Source organism: Struthio camelus, chromosome 9 (genome assembly GCF_040807025.1).
Source record: "Struthio camelus isolate bStrCam1 chromosome 9, bStrCam1.hap1, whole genome shotgun sequence".
NCBI classification, from domain to species: domain Eukaryota; kingdom Metazoa; phylum Chordata; class Aves; order Struthioniformes; family Struthionidae; genus Struthio; species Struthio camelus.
The window spans coordinates 15546758-15565482 of NC_090950.1; the positions used below are offsets into that span (position 1 = coordinate 15546758).

General features: G+C 35.8%; 1 protein-coding gene across 3 annotated transcripts in view; it reads left to right on the forward strand.

The window, feature by feature from the left end:
• Window positions 1-18725, forward strand: part of PLS1 (plastin 1) — a 55122-nt gene that overhangs the window by 35166 nt on the left and 1231 nt on the right. For all 3 annotated transcript variants that reach the window (XM_068953996.1, XM_068953995.1, XM_009688973.2), the window contains exons 4-15: window positions 235-364; window positions 2026-2158; window positions 2964-3045; window positions 3487-3652; window positions 3753-3895; window positions 5330-5425; window positions 7036-7231; window positions 11801-11879; window positions 13452-13566; window positions 14305-14438; window positions 15952-16075; window positions 18155-18279. In XM_068953996.1, the coding sequence (XP_068810097.1) occupies window positions 235-364; window positions 2026-2158; window positions 2964-3045; window positions 3487-3652; window positions 3753-3895; window positions 5330-5425; window positions 7036-7231; window positions 11801-11879; window positions 13452-13566; window positions 14305-14438; window positions 15952-16075; window positions 18155-18279 (1523 nt within the window). The remainder of the gene's footprint in view (window positions 1-234; window positions 365-2025; window positions 2159-2963; window positions 3046-3486; window positions 3653-3752; window positions 3896-5329; window positions 5426-7035; window positions 7232-11800; window positions 11880-13451; window positions 13567-14304; window positions 14439-15951; window positions 16076-18154; window positions 18280-18725) is intronic.

An 18725-nucleotide genomic window follows, 5' to 3' on the forward strand; every position in this document is an offset into this window, starting at 1 on the left:
GTGTAGATTGTTGCATATCTAGTAAGTTGGATAGCATGACTTAAAAAAAAAAAAAAAAAAAAAAAAGTAGCACCTTAGGTACTCACTGACCAATAATATATTAGATACCCAGTATGTAAATAGCGAAGGGAGTCAGGTTAGTTACTGACTCTAAAGTACTTAATGTGAGTTCGTACTTAAATAGTTGAAGGTATGATCAGTCACAAAATGCTCTCTATTTTTCTTTTATTTCAGATTATTCAGGAATTGAAAAGTAAAGATGTTAGCAAATCTTTCCGAAAATCAATAAACAAAAAGCAGGGTATTACAGCAATTGGAGGAACATCCTCAATATCTAGTGAGGGGACACAGCACTCTTATTCAGGTAAAAAAAAAAAAAAAAAAAAAAAAAAAAAAGGCACAAGCAAATTATGTGTACGGGGAAAGAGCCTTGAAATTTGGACTACAGAGACAGAAGAAAAATCTACTGGAAAATGTTGCTGTTGAAAGCAAATTAAAGGAGGGAAAGCATCTGGATATGCACAAGACAAGTGTTGGTGGCACTTTATTAAAATGTGGGCTATTCAATTTGTTCCTAGCTTCATGCTGCACACAGAAGTAAGTTTTTGCATCTTTACCAGAACGGAAAATGAAAACAAGCATTGACAACAAGCAGAAACTTGTTTGTACTTGTGTTTCCATGTCAAGTGGAAATGAATAAATGGCCTCTTTGGGGCATATTTCTAGGAAACAGACTTGATTACATGCTAACCTACTTTTAGTCCTGTGATGAGATAAAAATGAATCCCCATTTTCATTTCACAGTGCTAACCAAAATGAAAAAAATACATAGACTTTCTGGCTAGAAGGGCTATCTTAGCGCCTTTACAGAATTGTTTGCACCCATATGGCTTTTGCATAGCCTATCTCGTGCTGGATAAGCTGATTTTTAATATTTGATCTATGTTTCATTCTAGCTTCCCCTATTGCATGTCATATACATTGGTAGTTGTGCCTAATTGCTTTGCAAGTTTTGTGATTTGCAGTGGTTTCAGAAGCATATTAAGGTGAGGTTTACATATGAGGAAGGTTCACGTGATCAGCTGAAGGTGGTGGTACCCTCTCTGTCTGTCTGGCTGTTATCCTTGTAGCAGCATTTGCTCTTGATACATCTCCAAAGCAGGAGGGATATTTCATCTCAGAATGCAGGCTTGTAGGGTGGGCGTCATCAGATCTAATCCTTTAGACTCCCTTTCATTTTCAGTAGAGGAAAGCTGACCATTCTAGAGTGCCTTTTTTCTGACCTGGCTTCATCAGCCAACTAGTTTATGATGAGATGAACTGTGTGCTAGAACTTCACGTTTCTTCCCACTGATAATAGCAGGAGTGTAACGACTCAGATGTGGATATCTATCTTGTATGCTGCTTGAGCAAAGTGAGGAGAATGCTACTTGTGCTCTCTGGGCATTTGGATACTGATAGAATAGCTTGATTTATTGTGGTTCTGATAAGCATTCTTGGAGACATAATAAATTCCATAAACTAGATATGAAGAGAGAGAGAGAAAAAGAGACTCCTTAAAACTGCTAAGGTACTAGCTAAATACAGCAGAGCAATTCCGATGATGGTCTCAGAAATACTGTCAGTCTCTGAAGTCCCAGGAGAAGGCAGAATGAAATGTTGCATTTTAGACTAAAGCTGTACATATTGAGATGTTGCATATTTCTGATTAGAAATGTCTGTCTTTTCAGTGTAATCACTGAAAAACTGAACTCCAATAATCAACCATAATGATACGTTCCTCAGTTTTTTATGTTGTCCTTCAGAAAATCACTGTTTAGAGGGTGCAGTAGGGGAAAGAGAAATCTGTACTTGCAGTTTTTCCTTGTCTGCTTTCCCACTGGTCTGATTTTTTTTCCATAACTGGCCTCTGTGAAATTAAGGAGCTTTGTTGCAGATTACACTTTTTGTTTGACCTAAATCTGGTGTTCTGCAGTATGTGTTCATGGAAATGCTAATAGATTATTTTAATATTTTTCTTTTCAGAGGAAGAAAAAGTTGCTTTTGTTAATTGGATAAATAAAGCTCTACAAGATGACCCAGACTGTAAGCACCTCCTCCCCATGGACCCATCAGATGCCAGTCTTTTTAAATCCCTTGCAGATGGCATTATCCTTTGGTGAGTCTAGAGCTGAGAGAAGGAGGAGGAGAAATTCATCTCAAAGGTTAAGTTCTGATCACAGTGAAATGAATGGAAAATTTTGATGTTAAACATGAGGACTAGGCTCTTAAATATATCGACATGTGTAGGATGGGGAAAAGCTGTTCACCCACAGAAATGTTTATTTAGTAAATTCTTTTTATATAACTCTGCACATATGTTAGAGAAGTCCTTTCCACTTCCGATCTGTAATTATACATGCGAAATATGTGCAGGCTGTTTATAAATGTGATAATTACACAGTTCATCATCATATTGATTAGTACAAATAATGAGAAATCTTTACGATTTCAAGTATTTTAACAAGTTACTAAATCTACTTACTATGTCGTGGGACTGGGTGAATAGAAACCTGAGTTAAATCTGTGGCAAAAGGAAGAGCATACGATACTGTAGTCTGCTGTAACTTTCTAGTTAGTTTAATTAGACTAATGGCACTTAACCATGTACTATGGTAACAAAGGACTAGTTCATTAGTATTGATGTGAATTAATCTTTGAGATCCTTGATGATGCAAGACACTATAGAAATGCAGGGCAGAAATAGATCAGTACTTCTTTATAATTATTTACAATTTGGGGGTTTCTGGAGCAGTGTACAATTATTTAGTAGGGAGAAGAGATTTAGAGGAGGACATAGGGTTTTTTTTTAATCATATCAGACATCTTTACACCCAGTTTAAAGTGCTAATGATTTTTAAGCATATGATAAAATGTTTTCTGAGAAATAAAAGTTTGAATAAATTGTGACTTTTCTTCCTTAGCAAAATGATTAACTTTTCACAACCAGATACAATTGATGAAAGGGCTATTAATAAGAAGAAACTCACTCGTTTCACTGTTTCTGTAAGTACTGCACAGATAGGAACCTGCCACACACGAAAAAGTAAAATATGTCTCTATAGCTCTGTTTTGATGATAGCTTTCCTGGGGGAGCCAAAAAAAAAAAATTATATGTATTTAAAAATGTCAAAGCATAAAGTTATGTTTTTCTAGTAAACTCTGATTCCTCAAGGATCCAAGCTGTGGAACGTGATCCGCAGTGTGTTGATGGGCTCGTATTAAACAGTGTCAATACTGTTTTCCATTAAATTTTGGTAAGACAGGTGGTCACTCACAAAAAATTGCCGGAGTACAGTGGTCCACCAGGAGCCACTGAGCTAATGTATTATTTCTTATGACCTCAGAAGCTTGCATAGTAACCCTTGCATTTGCAGTTTTAATAGGAACAAATTTAGTAAGAATGACAACCTCTACAATTTTTTTTAATGTTGCTATTCCGAATAGGAAAATCTAAACCTGGCCCTGAACTCAGCATCTGCTATTGGCTGTACAGTTGTCAATATCGGATCACAAGATTTGCAGGAAGGAAAACCACACTTGGTGTTAGGACTCTTATGGCAGATCATTAAAGTTGGTCTTTTTGCTGATATTGAGATCTCCAGAAATGAAGGTAAGAGTAATGCCAGTTATTATAATGTGTACTATTTGGAATTAAACGCTTTGAGACCACGATAGCAATAATTTCAGTTTTCTTTCAAACTTGCTTTTAGCTCTTATTGCCTTGCTGAACGAAGGGGAAGAACTAGAGCAGTTACTGAAGCTTTCCCCAGAAGAACTCTTACTACGCTGGGTAAACTACCATCTGACCAATGCAGGGTGGCAGAAAATCAATAACTTCAGTCAAGACATTAAGGTATGCAGTTATAGCTGTGGTAATTGAGTGCAATGCTACTAAAACATAGTGTGCGTAGAAACAAATGAACGAGAGAGAAGTGATCTGCTTTTTCTCGCTATCAGTTAAACCTGCGTTTTTCAACACTGAAAAAAAATTGTTCTGATATTGTATTATCCTATTTAGTTGCTCGTAATGTTGCAAAGTGAACAATTCTGACAGACCGTGTTCGAGGCAGTTCTAACATTCTTTGTTATTAGAGCTACTTGTAACTAATAAGGTAGTGCAAATAGTCCCCTCTTTCTTGGCCATTCTTCCCTGCTCCTGAGTCTGGAGAAACCCCTGTTTTCTTCCTTTTGTTCTCTTAAGGAAATGGAATATTGCTTTAAAACTCCTCCTGGCACATATTTGATAACAGCTGATTCCCCTTCATACCTAGCATCCCACAAAAGAGTGGGAAATCCTTTCTGGAAAGGAGAGTTACTTAGAGAGCAATCTGACCTAGCTACTGATCCTTGATCCGAGGAGGGAGCAGCTCCTCTCAGTCACTATGCTTTCCTGGTGTGCTGGTTTACATAGGGAACTGAAAGTCGCACTGGTTCCTTGTGGCAGATGGCATATCTGCATAATTTTACTCTCTCCATTCGTTCCGCCTAAGCGTGCAGAGTGTTGTAGTAAGTCCAGCAGAAGAGAGGAAAAAACAATTATTTTAAAATTAAAAGCAAAAGAGCAAGACTCCATGAGGTTATGAAACATTTTCTCTCTTCACTGAAGAAAACTGTTTCAGTATTTGGTATTCATCAAGAGGACTATTAAGGCAAACATTTAGCTAGGGTTTTTATAAAAGCTATCAATATAGTAAAAATGTTATATGTTATGTAAGTTAAGTATTAAACACTTATAAAACTAGTAGCTTTTTTATTTTTCTAGTTTCTCAGTGAAAAAGAAAGTAGAAGCATACTGAAAACTGCATTAAATATGACTTCTTTTGTCCCTATAGCTTCATCTTAAGAGCCGCTTTGGTCTTTGTTTTTAATTCCAGTTATGTGGTCCATGAAGAAAGAAAAATCTTTATAAAGCAGTCTGTTTGAAAGCACTGTGAAGGAGTAAAATACCAACGTTGAAAATGAGATCCATGTTAGGGTTTTCTTGTGTGTAGGTGACTTGTCTAAATGTGCCCTAAATATCTTAATTACAGCTAGCTAGCTCATATCCAGTTGAATTTAGCTAACATTATCCAGAATAAGTAGCAGACGTTCCTTTGCTCTGTCATTTGGCTAATCAGAAATACTGTAGTAAAGTGACTATGTTCACTGAAGACCTCATCCATATCCACTGAAATTTGAGTGCCATAGTTCTGACTTGTACGACTTTTGAATCGGACTGTAAGAGCACTACATGGCTATATGAGGATAAATATTTGCTCATTTTTTAATATTATACTGTTTGTTTTAGGATTCAAGAGCATACTACCATCTGTTAAATCAGATTGCACCCAAAGGAGACAACTTTGAAGAAGTTCCCATTAAAATTGACTTTTCAGGATTTCATGTAAGTATCCTGAACCATAAACGCAGACAGCAATTATCCAAGACCTCGATCTGTACGTCCAGCATCCTAGTTACAGAGCTGTCCCAGGATCCCCTTTTGTTTTGTAAAGCATACAAAAGCTACATCAGATTCCTAAGTGGCACGAAAGTTTGAATGAGGAAAAACTTGAGTAGAGTTCTGGGGTGATCCTGAAACAGGATTATGCGTCCTCCGGTCTAAAATTCGGAGCTGTAGGCTCCAAGTGTACATTTTGGAGCTACAGTTTGGAGCTGTGTGCGTTTTGGAGTTACATTAGTGCCCAACTTTTTCCTCCTTTTTGTTAGGCCCGCCAAAGCGAATGTTATAGCATCCTGCTTCTGTTTTGCTGTTCTGGAATTCACACAAGGGAAAAGAGTAGACTCTAGAACACGTGTGATCCTTCCTCAGACTAAATAACATTCAGAGATAATATGTGAGTCCTTCCAATAACAAGCAGGGAAGGAAAGTGCGGCGGCCACCAAGCTGCAAATTATAAAGCAGTAGGAGGGTTGAAAACATGATAGCCTAGGCAGATGTGAAAACACTTCTGTATTTAATGCTGCTTAGAAAGTTTAGTTTGAGAATGCTTTTGATACAGCATTGAATTTACTGCCTAAGATATCTGTATCAATCAGAATTCTAAGTAGTAGAATCTCATTCATTATTAATTATGAAAACCTGCATGCAAAATTATGTTTGAATATAAAACTTTCTCTTAAAGGTGAGTTTCAGTCCTCTCATGAAGAGAGATCTGTTTTGTTTATTTGTTGCTTTTTTTTGGGGGGGGGGGGAGGGGGAGAAGGTAGGGCCTTTGTTTTGTTTTTGTTTTTTCTTCCCCTGAAAATCTTCCACAATTTATATATTCGTGTTTTCTAAAGGGCTATAAGCCAGTATCCATTACATATAAAAAGCTGATCTAGAGGAAGTTTCTGGTTGAGTATAGCAATGTTGAATTACTGACTGCTATTTCATTCTAACAGTAATTCAGTTACTAACTCATTTCCTTCTGCGTCATAACTACTTGTGTTATGAAGATTAGAGGCACAAGTTATATGCTACATGCTTTTGAGGACTGATTTATTCTACATAGATTAATTTTAAAACAAATTGTTCATAACACACAGGTTACGAATTAAGAAGATGCAGAGGAAAAATATTAAAAAAAAAAAAAAAAAGGTGGTGGATTCTGAAAAGTTCATTCTGAAAAGTTCAAACTCCTATATATGGTTTGAGGCATCATCTATAATTATTATGCTTGAGGATGTCAGTCTAAAGCAGCGATGGTGAAGCTATGGCACGTGAACCACAGTCTGTGTGCGGTGCAGGCATCAACAGCCTGGAAACAGAAATAAAACCTCTCCACTCTGGCTGCTGCCACTGCTGCTGTGATTCAGGAGGCACGCTGAGTGGGCAGCCACAGAAGGGAAGGAAGATAGGAAGAGGGGCAAGCTCAAGCGCTGAGGGAGAGACTTGCACGGGTCATTTAAAGGTTTGTTAGGCTGTAGATTCAGAAAAGAATGGAATGTGCCAGTGTTCATTACAAGGTAATTTTCAGTTTGATTTTTACCTTCTTTTGTTTGTTTATTTTTTAGGAAAAAAATGACTTGAAGAGGGCTGAATGCATGCTCCAACAGGCAGAAAAACTGGGCTGCAGGCAGTTTGTTACTCCAGCTGATGTGGTTGCAGGCAACCCTAAACTCAATATGGCTTTTGTTGCAAATCTCTTTAACACGTATCCAACCCTACACAAGCCTGACAATTCAGCATATGATCTCAATTTATTAGAAGGTACTCATCTTGCTAAGTATATAGGAGATAAGAATTTTAGTGATTTCTATTTAAGTATTCCTTCTAGGCTGCAATATAGGATCCCTGTGTGACAGTGCTTGTGTTAATACCAGTATGTAGAGCTTTCTCGTTAGCTTTCAGTATAAGCTGGTAGTAGAAGCCCCCTTTACTGTGAATATTGGAATGTGGAATTTTTTTCACTTATATTGGCCTGACCAAAGGCTATTCCTGAATAACCGTCTATCGTTTAATTTGCGGAAGCAAAAAATTTCTCATTTCCTTTCTAGTTTCTTGTGTTCCTTTCTATACTGTTTATATTTTAGCTGATATGCAAATTCTAGCTTTTCCTAATTTGGAGTGCTTGTCTATGCATTTGTAATAGTTTTTTGAAGTATTTTTCACTGTTTGTATTTGTATTTATATTATGCGTATTAGTTTGCTGTTTTAAAAGGCAAACTAATAAAAATAGGCTTCTGGATCAGCAAGCTGTATTGATCCTATTGTATCAAGTTTGGAACTTTAAAAGTACAGTTCAGGTCTCTAACGCTAAAGATAAAGGGATAGTTATCACTGATTACTGGTAGCAATCTTTGGCTGTTACCCTTTCTGTGGACCAGCTAATCTAGGATAATGCAACAGCTCGTGCCAGTGAATTTCACAGTTGTTCGCTGATCTCAGAGGAATGGTGAGAATGAGGCTTGCTGCACTCAGGAGAATCACCAGTGTTCACACATTCCTCTGCACTGCCTACTCCTGCCTTCCTCTTACTATACCTATCAGGTTTCCTTACCATCTAGGTGAGTCTGTATTCCTTGCTCCTCTTTTTTCCACAACTTATCTGTTCTACTGCATCCCTATTCCACAAATCTCGTATCCCCCAGACCACTCCTTTCTCAGGCTTCCTTTTCTAGTTTCATGCATGCTAGCTGTGGCAGAGGTGTTAAAGCACAGGAGGCAGTCTTTTTCCAGCTGCGATGTCCCTATCATTGCAGTCTCTGGTGTCCAGGAGGAATGAGTGAAGTAAAATCCTATTCTTCCTCTGCTGCAGTTTTGCTGTAAATGCATACAAGAGCTGTGTGGAGATGGCATATGTTCAGTTCAGCTTGTCTCTTCTGAACATAAAGCTGCAGCTGCCAGTAAATCTTTACTTAGCTGAATGTGAAATACTGAAAACTTGGTCAAATTTCGGAGAGTTCATTGGCATGACACAAAACAGTTGAACTAGTTCCTGAACTTTCCTAAAATATTTAGATGAGATCAAAGTCTCAGACAAAACAGGTTGTAGAAGTTATAAGCGCCTGAATACTAGACTTTGTAATGGTAAGTACTGGCCAAATTTAAACTGCTAGTTATAGCATATGTTTCAGTGGCATAATCATGCCACTGTTACCTGTTTAGGGGCAAGTATAAGATACTCCTCCTTCTGTAAGTAATAACTCCTGTGCTGGCATGTAGATCCTAACCATAAAAGCAGTTATTTAAGCCAAAAGACAATATTGTTAATGTGTTTTTCTGTTACTTATGTTTTTCTTCCATAAAATCTAGTGGTTTTACTCTTTTTTTTTTTTCTTCTCAAGATACTGTTATATAACAATATAAGACATTCATTTTGTTGTAATTTCATCACAGATGGGCTGTTGTAATCTCTCTCATAATTTATAATGCTTTCCTATTTTGCTTCATGAAATGCAGATTTGACCCCTCCTAATGTAGGTACTGTATTTAGTACTTTTCTGTACTCCATAAAAATGTTTATTTTTATTCTGCAGTTGTTTTGTTTTTCCTAGTATTTTAATCAGCTCTGTCCTTTTCTGGTTGATTTTGCATTGTTATTGTATTTTTCTATCGCTGTAATATGCTGTCATCATTTAAAAAGGGAGGGAGGGGTAAACAAAACCCATACAGGTCTAACACAATGCAAAAATCAGGGCAAGACTTACACTAGTCAAATGCCATGTAGTTCTTTCTGTGAGTTTAACCAGTAGGGCCGTTCCATGAATCGAGATCTAAAGCTCTAGGCTTGTAAATGGGTGAGGATAAGTGGGTGAGTAAAGCTTCTCAAAAGTCTTAGTTTTCCTGTGTTAAATTCTTTCCAATGATTGCCCACACACCCCCCCCCAAAAAAAAAAAAGTATGACATGTCTGTTCTCTCTGTTTACTTGGTTTAAGACAATGAACATTGGGCATAAATTTGCAATCTTCTCCATATACTCTAATAATGCTTAATGAGTCTGATGTGCACTTTTGTATACAGAGAGCACATCCCTCAGGTATACCTACATAACAAAAGGAACAATCGGTTCTGGATGGGCAAAAAAAAAAAGTCCTGACCTCAGTAGTCGGATGGCCTTTAACTGATTCTCCCTTGTGGGAAAGGCAGAAGAGTCTGCTATCTAATCCATACAGAAGGCTGAGTTCTTGCAGGGAGGAAAAGGAGGGACTTTATCCACCCACGTTTCCTCCAGTGTGTATATTGTCTCTTCTGCTGCTGTTGCTTAGTCCGTTGTCAGCCTTTAAGGCTGTTAATGTGAGGAGGTTAAGTACTCCTGCTCAGGCCAGCTGAGCTTGGGGTGCAGAGCTGCGTCTTAAGCTCTGTTGTCTTTCGGAGAGAACCTAAGTATTTGGAGCCCTTTGAATTCTTGTCCTCATCCTTATGGCTATTCCCCGCTCAATTCCGTAGTATAATGATCCTGGAGAAGAAGGACAGCTATGTGAAGGATACTACCAAATTGCTCCTCTTTCTTTTGTGTAGCTCTGCCCCCTTTCTGCAGTTTTCCTATGATTTTGGCTATCTGCTGCACCGCACAGCAGAAGATATGCTCCTGATAGGATCACAAGATATGTTTTGAATAAAAGAATGGAGAGGAAAAAATGGTCAGTTCTCAGCCTTCTGGAAAACTTATGAATGCTTATATGTTGCATGATGAAGGGATTTGTTTAGACTGACATTATTGAATATGGTATGCTATCTTAAGTTTCTGGATTCCTGCTAGCCAAAAGTGCACTTCCCAACCTGCACGTTCTTGCTCCTGCTTGTCTACTTTGGATTCTTTTGGTGCTATTAAGCATGCCGTTTAAAATTCTCAGTCTGAGTGCAGTTGCTGAGTATCTCTTTGGGTAGCTATGCTTTCTTTAGTAAGATTTCGTTAAATAATTTAGCTATTGTCTTTCCAATATACAAGTGTCCCTGCAGCACTTTGCTGTCAAAGGTTTTTAGACATTGCAAATTATAACCCAAAGATCAATAACCCTAAAAACTTCAAAACAAAAAAAAGGGCTTGCTTCAAAATATTATAACCTCTTAATTTACTCTTTATAAATTTCATTTATGTATCATGCTTCTGCTTGATTTTTTTTTTTTTTTTTTTTACAGAAAAATGCTGACATTAATAGTTTTAACATAAAATGTAATCCTTCATTATCTTTTTAATTTTATTGTGGAAAGAAATGCATAAAAACAGCTGACTGCCTGAAGACTTTGCAGAATACTATTTTTTTTTTTGTTTTAGCATTTAGTGACTCTTTGGTAATTTTTTTTTCTAGTGAATCTTTGAAACGAATATAAGTTTGAATTGCATATGAAAGACCTCATAATTTAGGAAGATGGTACGATAGTGGTACGATGAATATCTATTTCTAATTACCTGTTAACCTGGCTGAAACATTTTTATAAAATTTATTCTGTTGGAAAAATATCAATTGCAGATGAAATCTTTCTCAGAAATGTCTGAATTTAAATTAATTTTTGATAAAATGTATTTTGAAGCCAATTTTTTTGTATAAAAGGGGAAGACGCACAGGTTAAAATTCTAATCTTTACCTACAAATTCATTTTACGACATAACACCATTTGTTGAAAAAATAAATAGGTTTTATTTCTATTCTAATGATAAACACCTGTTTAAACAGCTTCATTTCACAAAAAAACATTTGCTGTTCTCAATTCAGCCTGAATTTCAGTACTAAATTAGACAGTTTTCATGCTACACAAATCTCTTGGACAAACTCGGTACCATTACTCACTAGGAAATAAACAAAGAAACACAAAGAAACATCTTATTCAGATTTAACTGTGTACAAGTTCCGTACAATCTATTCTGTCATTATTTGGGAACGATTTCTCCCTCTCAATATCGTTTCTACTTTCACTCACTGGATGATCAGCCTAGCAGAACGAAACAATGAGGATGTTCCAGTTTCACATTTTCAGCTAAATATTTACTTGAAGGTCCTTCTTTGAGAGGAAATGGTATATGCAGCACTGATTCACATCTAATTGGCCACAAATCTGTTGTTAAAATGAGTTTTAGGAAATCTGGTATGTAGGTAATGTATTACAACATACTGCTGGGGAAATAAACCTTACAGAATTTATACTTGTTACATACTACTACTACCTATTTATTTATTAGACTACTGTTATGGAAAGGATGAACTTGACTCTTAAATTTTTAAGACAAAAAATGTAGTGTAGGAGCTATTCAGAGTAACTTGCTGATTGTACATACGCGAGTCATTTAAACATTTCTTGTCCAAGTAATTTATATAGAATTATACTTTTTGATATAGGAGAAAGTAAGGAAGAAAGGACATTTAGAAACTGGATGAATTCACTGGGTATAAGCCCGTATGTTAACCATTTATACAGGTAAGGCTTGGTTGTTTTTTGTTGCTTTTTTTAAATAATCTTTTAATCTCCCTTAGACATAATGAAGTAGGTATTTATGAGTATCTGTTATAGCATAGTAACAACATTAAGAAAGGGAAGTTTTACTTCGGTTAGAATAGTGATTTCCAAATTTTGTTCCACATTAGCCATGAGAGTAATTTCAGAACTGGTCTGTAGAACCCCATTAAGCAGTGTCTGACTTGGATATTCCACTCAGGATATAGAAATACTAGACCTGAAATGCTTTGATATGTTCCATTTATATTTTAAATAATATGTTTGGGAAAAAAAAAAGTTTGAGGTAACTCATGTTTTATAAAGCATGGTTTTTATTTTCTTTAATGAAAGACACTAGTGAAATGCACATAATCTAGTAAAACAATAGTGTAACTCTCAATTATAAGGAAGCATAGATGTCTGCTGAATAGACTGTAACATAGTGTAGTTATGGGTGTGCATATAAACTAGCCTACACTTATTTCATAGCATCAGAATGCAGATCAAGAAGAGTTTTGTTACTTTCTATGAAAGACAAAATCCTAGTCCCCCTCGTGAACTATTCAAACTGATGTGCCAAAGTCTCGCATTCTCCTAAATGGAACCATACCCTGAAAGCTATTTCTAATTAAATAAAAATTTCCCCCGCCTGTGAGGGAGTATCTACCAACAAGGGATAAACTTTAGCAGCAATTTATATGAAGCACGAATATAAATTACATTTATAATATACAACATAAATTGTATTTATAAAAATAAATTTAAAATTTATTCTACTTATAGATAAAAATTAGTTTAAACAAATTGAATTTACTGTGGAACACCCTCAAAAGGAAAGACTTTGTAATGTGCTCTTCATATGCTTCTGATCACTTTCACATTGTGCTAGCAGCTATTTTAAATGCCATCAATAGAAGATGTGATATAGGGAGCAACTGTGAACATCTGCTTTCATGTATACTTTCTGCTAGGATTAATTGCTTCTGCTTTATGACCTCTGTAAAGTCATATTCTCTATAGATAGCCTAAAATGGAGAATGCTTACAGCTAACTCCTAATTTCAGTTGGCGAGCAGCTGAAAGAGATCATCAGGAATGTAATTTATAATAGGAAAGTAATAGTTTTCCTTAATACTCTTCTTTCACAAGATAAGTATATTGGTTTTGATCAGTCTTTAACAAGACTGTAGGTGCAGATTAGGCATGAGTACTTAACACTTTGGGAAGTTCCAAAACACTAAAACCAGATCCATAAGTGAAATCTGTTTACCTAGATGTTTTTATCTGTACTTACCCTATGAAAGCAATCATTTATTAGAAGTTGGCAAAACCAGTGGCTCTGCTTACTTCACTGAGATTTATGAAAATAATAAAGTTGAAGATAAAATCTGATTTAAATAAAGTCAGGAATCAAGAAGTAGGATAGGCCAATTTCTTCAAAGACTAAAACAAATTTACACGTAATGTACACTTCCAGAATTCTGGAGTACTGGTTAAAACTGTAATTGTGAACTTGAGCTTTTGTAATTAAAAACATTATTTTTCTCTGATTTAGTGACCTCTCTGATGCTTTAATAATCTTTCAATTGTATGACATGACTCGTGTGCCGGTTGACTGGAACCGTGTCAACAAACCTCCTTATCCTTTTCTCGGTGGTAATATGAAAAAGGTGCGTAGACCAGTTTCACGGTCTCCTATTGTGCTGTTTGCAGTATTTTGGACTGGTCGATTTGTGTGTTACTGGGACACTCGTGGCAAGAAAAAAGGTGTTGGGGGAGTCTTCTAGGTGTTATTTCAAGGAATAAAGAGCTGTTTTATCACATATATCATTTGGCTTCTAAATGTGGGGCAACTGTTCACAACACTTAAAGTAGGGTCTAACTAGGCTATCTAAGTAAAAATTTCAGGCCTAACACAGCTATTGTATCTGATGTTCTTATACCATGAGATGCTTCCCTCCCAGAGCAGTTCTATATTCCTCCAGGAGAATTTGTGCAAGCCTCACAAAAGCCAAACTTTGTTCGCTGTGTGATCTTTACAAAGCCAAAAACATAGAGAAACAAACTTGCTGTCTGTTTAAAAAGAACATGTTTTAATATGCTTCCAAATTCAGTTTTGATGCAAGTATGTACTATTTCATTGACTTTAGTGGAGGTGAACTTGATTTCCTCGGATGTGAAATAAGATTATCATTGGATTATTATAGTGTGTTTTTATCTGTGAAAATAGTAAAACTATGATTTCAGCATAGTATAGAAAGGTTAGAAATCTTTCTGTAGCCCCAGATCTCACCATGGATAACAGTAAAACAAATTAATTCAAAATACCAGATAGATTACAGGTCTATATTATAGAAATATTAAGGGTTTTTATTCATTATTTGTAAACACTGAACATTTATTTTTAGATTGAGAATTGTAATTATGCAGTAGAACTTGGGAAGACAAAAGCCAAATTCTCCCTGGTTGGTATTGCTGGACATGATCTAAATGAGGGTAATCGAACTCTGACTTTGGCTTTGGTATGGCAGCTGATGAGAAGGTAATGTGTTCTTCTAGGTGTAGTATATGCAATATGTGTATGTGTGTGTATATAGAGATACACATATATATGTGTGTGTGTGTGTGTATTTCAAGGCAACTTAAAGCAAGTGTTCAGTTCACTTCATGTAAACAGATCTCTTCATTTTAGTGGAGGTGTACATGTTATCAAGTACAAACGTTTCATAATATGAGTAAAATTTCATACTCTACAGTAAAGCGACCGGCCTAAAAATATAAGTAGCATGGTTATACAGTGAAGCAATCATAACTGTTCTATATGTGAGTTAATGCTACTGGAAATACTAAAGAGAAGATTAATCTATATTAAATTTAAGGTCAAACTTAGCTATTTGTATTCATTCAGAGATTTAAATACAACAGAATAATCTTTTGACTGCTTTGTAATCAAAGAACCATCATGAATTTTTTACAGCTTCACAGAGGTTTTGGGGTGTGTGTGTGTGTGTGTGTGTTTTGTTTTGTTTGGAAATACCACCAGAATTAACAAATAAGGCTGTAATGCTGCTACAGATATTTAAATAGTGTTTGAGGACATACTGCAACTTACAGAAGTTAACGCTTTTCTTTGTAGTTGTGGAACACTGAGAAAATGTATAACAAATTGGGAACTGACAGAACCAAGTGCAATTTGCTAGGATATTTAAAATAAGTATTTCAGAGAGCCATCTCTAAAGATCTCAATTCTCTAAGATAAACTTTTATACATTTGTTTTGTTTTACATTCATGGCTTCAATCACAACATGATTGGTCTATATATTTTTAAACATGCATATTGTGTTGAAAATAATCATTATCTCAAAATAATGAATCGTTCAGCAAGTACCAAAGCACAAAAAACGCTTTATTTCATGTAGATTCCATTCTTTCTGTACCTTTCGTTATGCAGGGAGTGATTTCAATATTTAAAAAAAAAAAAAAAAAAAGTGAAGGGGAAGATAGGTAGGAAGAGGTGGTCTGTGTTGGGGGGGATAGCCATGACAGCTGTAGTAATATAACTACTATAAAATTAACATCTTACTAGGAAAGTAAGATGAGTGCAATGAGTAGGAAAAAATACAATATTTTAAATATTTTTTATTGACGTTAATTTTTATAGAAAATATTTTCTGTAAGTTAATATTCTTACACCTGCGCTGAAACACTATGCTTTTGTTGCTTAAAGTGATTGAATGCTAGGGGGCCATTTAAGCTTATAAAATAAAGGTAATTATGATGTGCTAAATATAACAAATATAGAAAGAAGAGGTAACAGTGGATATTATGGGCTTTTGGATGTAATTTTACCCTTGAAACAACTAAAAAAGTGATTTTAAAGTACCAGCTAGTTTATAAGGTAAAGATATCTTATGCAAATGAGTACTTGGCACTGTTACTGCTCTGAAGTAATATTTTACTTTTGTTTATAGCTTGATTTTTTTTTTTTCCCCTTTAGCAAAGAAGTGTTCTATCACTCACTCGATTCAGATTCTGTCTTTTTTCTTTATTAAAGGTATACTTTAAATGTATTATCAGACCTTGGAGAGGGGGAAAAAGTAAATGATGAAATTATTATTAAATGGGTGAATCAGACACTTGCAAATGCAAATAAGAAAACGTCAATTACCAGTTTCAAGGTAACCAAATTAATTTACTTTCCTTCTTTCCAAATATAATCAGATCTGAGATTTTTAATCTGATCTCATTAACAATTTAGCTTTAACAGTGAGTCTTTCATCAGCTAAAATAATCTGACCAGGAAATATTTTTGAGACTCTGCATCTTCGAAAGCATTCTACAGCTCTATTAATAAGAAATAGCAAAAAGGAAATGATAATACCTGCTGTAAGATTTAAAAAAAATAAAGCTAATTTTTTCAAAGGGACTTTTTACAGAATATGTTTGGGCATGGCATGGTCAGACACCTTCCTTGGAATACTCAGAAAAATGCTTTCACCATTTTTAGTAGCTGTTCAAAATTACTTACTCATGTGCAGTGGCAGAGCCGTCAGAGGGAGCCCACGTTAACCAGCGCACTGCTCTGTATCAATGGCCTTGCTCATGTGCCGTAGAGCTAACACAACAGATGAATGGCAGCAGATACTTCAGAGCCCTGCAGGAGCTTTTTCCCTTTCAGCAAATACGTGAAAATTGATACAGGAAGTCTTCCTTTCACATTTGTAAAGCGTTAAGCATGAAAAGTCATATGTATGTCAGGTGTGTCATGCTATGTCTCCTTTAGAAATGGTAGATTGATAATTATACCCAAATGTAGCCTTTTAATACAGGTTCATTGTACCCATTGGAACAGTTATATATTGCTGTGGTTCATAACAGGAACATAAGAGCCTAGCAGGTTAAATAATTGAGATCTCATTGTGTTATGAAATTGAATTAGGTAAGCTTTAGGCAGAAGGTAATATCAAATTATTTTATACAACAAAATATTTAATTGTTACTGCAGCAGGTTATTTAGACAGGTCTCGATCCTGTTTTCTTCAGTGGGATTGATTCTTCTCTCATTTCTACATAAGTTGTAATAATGCTGGTGTAAATAAGTTGAAAGCAAGAAAATCTGTGCTGGCATCTTGCTTTTAGGTTTGTCTATATTTGGGAGGGGGAGGGTGGCCTTTCTGTTTTAAGGTAAATCAATTGATGGGAGACCCTAAAGATACGGAGCTACTGATTTAAAGAGTCACTATTCAGCATATCTCTTACTACTGATTTTTGACAACAATCATGTATATATTCTCTTTCACCATTTGAATTTTTGTCTATATTTTTGCATTACTGCAACGAACATTGTATACCAGAGAAATCGGAGGTCTCTGATACTCTTTTTGGACTAAGAAAGCGAAGTCGTCTTGAATTGGCAGCAGCACAAACGATAAAAATTACAAAGGTTATTTTTTGTCTTATGGTCTTGGGGAGACATCCCATGCATTTTAATGTCTTCAAAGAAATTTACATACTATTTTTAAAGGTGTAATTAGTGTGGAGGCTCTATGGGACTCCAGTGAATTTGAAATCATAGCTCTGACCTGGTGGCGAAGGCAAACACATCGCATGGCTTATGTGCTGAGCTTCTGGAGAAACAGCCAGCCGCACTGGCACTGCCTGCTGATTGTTGGTTTGACGTTATCTTGTACTAGGCTGCTTATCAGTTTTAACAGCTGGGCAGAAATAATTGTGGCAATAGCAGCTGCTGTTTTAAGAATAGAAGAAAACACATTTCAGTATATTAAAGACAAAACACAGACCGTTAGTCCTAGCTCAGAATACCACCTGAATCCCAAAAACTGTAAAAAGAGTGAACCATAAGCTAGGTGCAAGAAATAGTTCCATTAAGAGAAAAGGAGGAGAATTAGAGTAGTCAGGGAATGCAAACAACTTCTTGTCTTGAAAAGTTTGGTCCTTGGGCTTCTTTGAAAGGTTCTTTTTTCCTTTGGGTGGAGGTGGGGTTCTGACTTCACTAAGTCAATTTAAGCTGTTTACACTTGTGTAATAATATCAAGGCTGAGAGAGAACCTTTAACAGATTCCATGTGCTGAAAACAGGCTTCATAAAGGGAGAAAAAGCCTCATGCAATAAAGCACCAAAATACACTGCTGTCTTTCAGTACGTATATAAGATGTGCTGTAGGGTTTTTTGCATTGTGAAGGCAGAGTAAGAAAGCAAATGAATTCCTTATTAATCTTTTTGGTCTTTTCTTTTAGGACAAATCAATTAGCACTAGCTTACCTGTCCTAGATTTAATAGATGCCATTGCACCAAAAGCAGTTCGCCCAGAAATGGTCAAAAGAGAACACCTTTCTGATGAAGACAAACTGAATAATGCTAAGTAAGTTTTGAAAGAATACTTTATTTTCCTCAAGTGCAGGAAATGCATGAATTCAGGATGTAATGAATTTGATTTACTGTTTTGTTAACAGTGAGAGGTTACATTAATATAAGTTGATTTGTTTCAAATAGAATAAATTGCATTTTAGATAGTAATATTCTAAAGCTATTTTTCTAGCTTGTTCAAAACATGAACTCAAACTCACTACTGGTATGACCTACCACTACTCTACTGCAATTGATTTATTAATGGCCTGCTGTAACCCATTCTATTTTGAGGAAAAAATAAATGCTTTGATAACCACTAGCAAAACATCTGCCAGTGCGATTGTTAATACATACCTTCTTCACAATAATGTCCACTTTCTCCTAGAGTGTAAATACTGACTGATTAGGCATGCCCTGTTGTTAAAAGCTGTTACTGTGAATCTGAGCACCTTAGCAGAT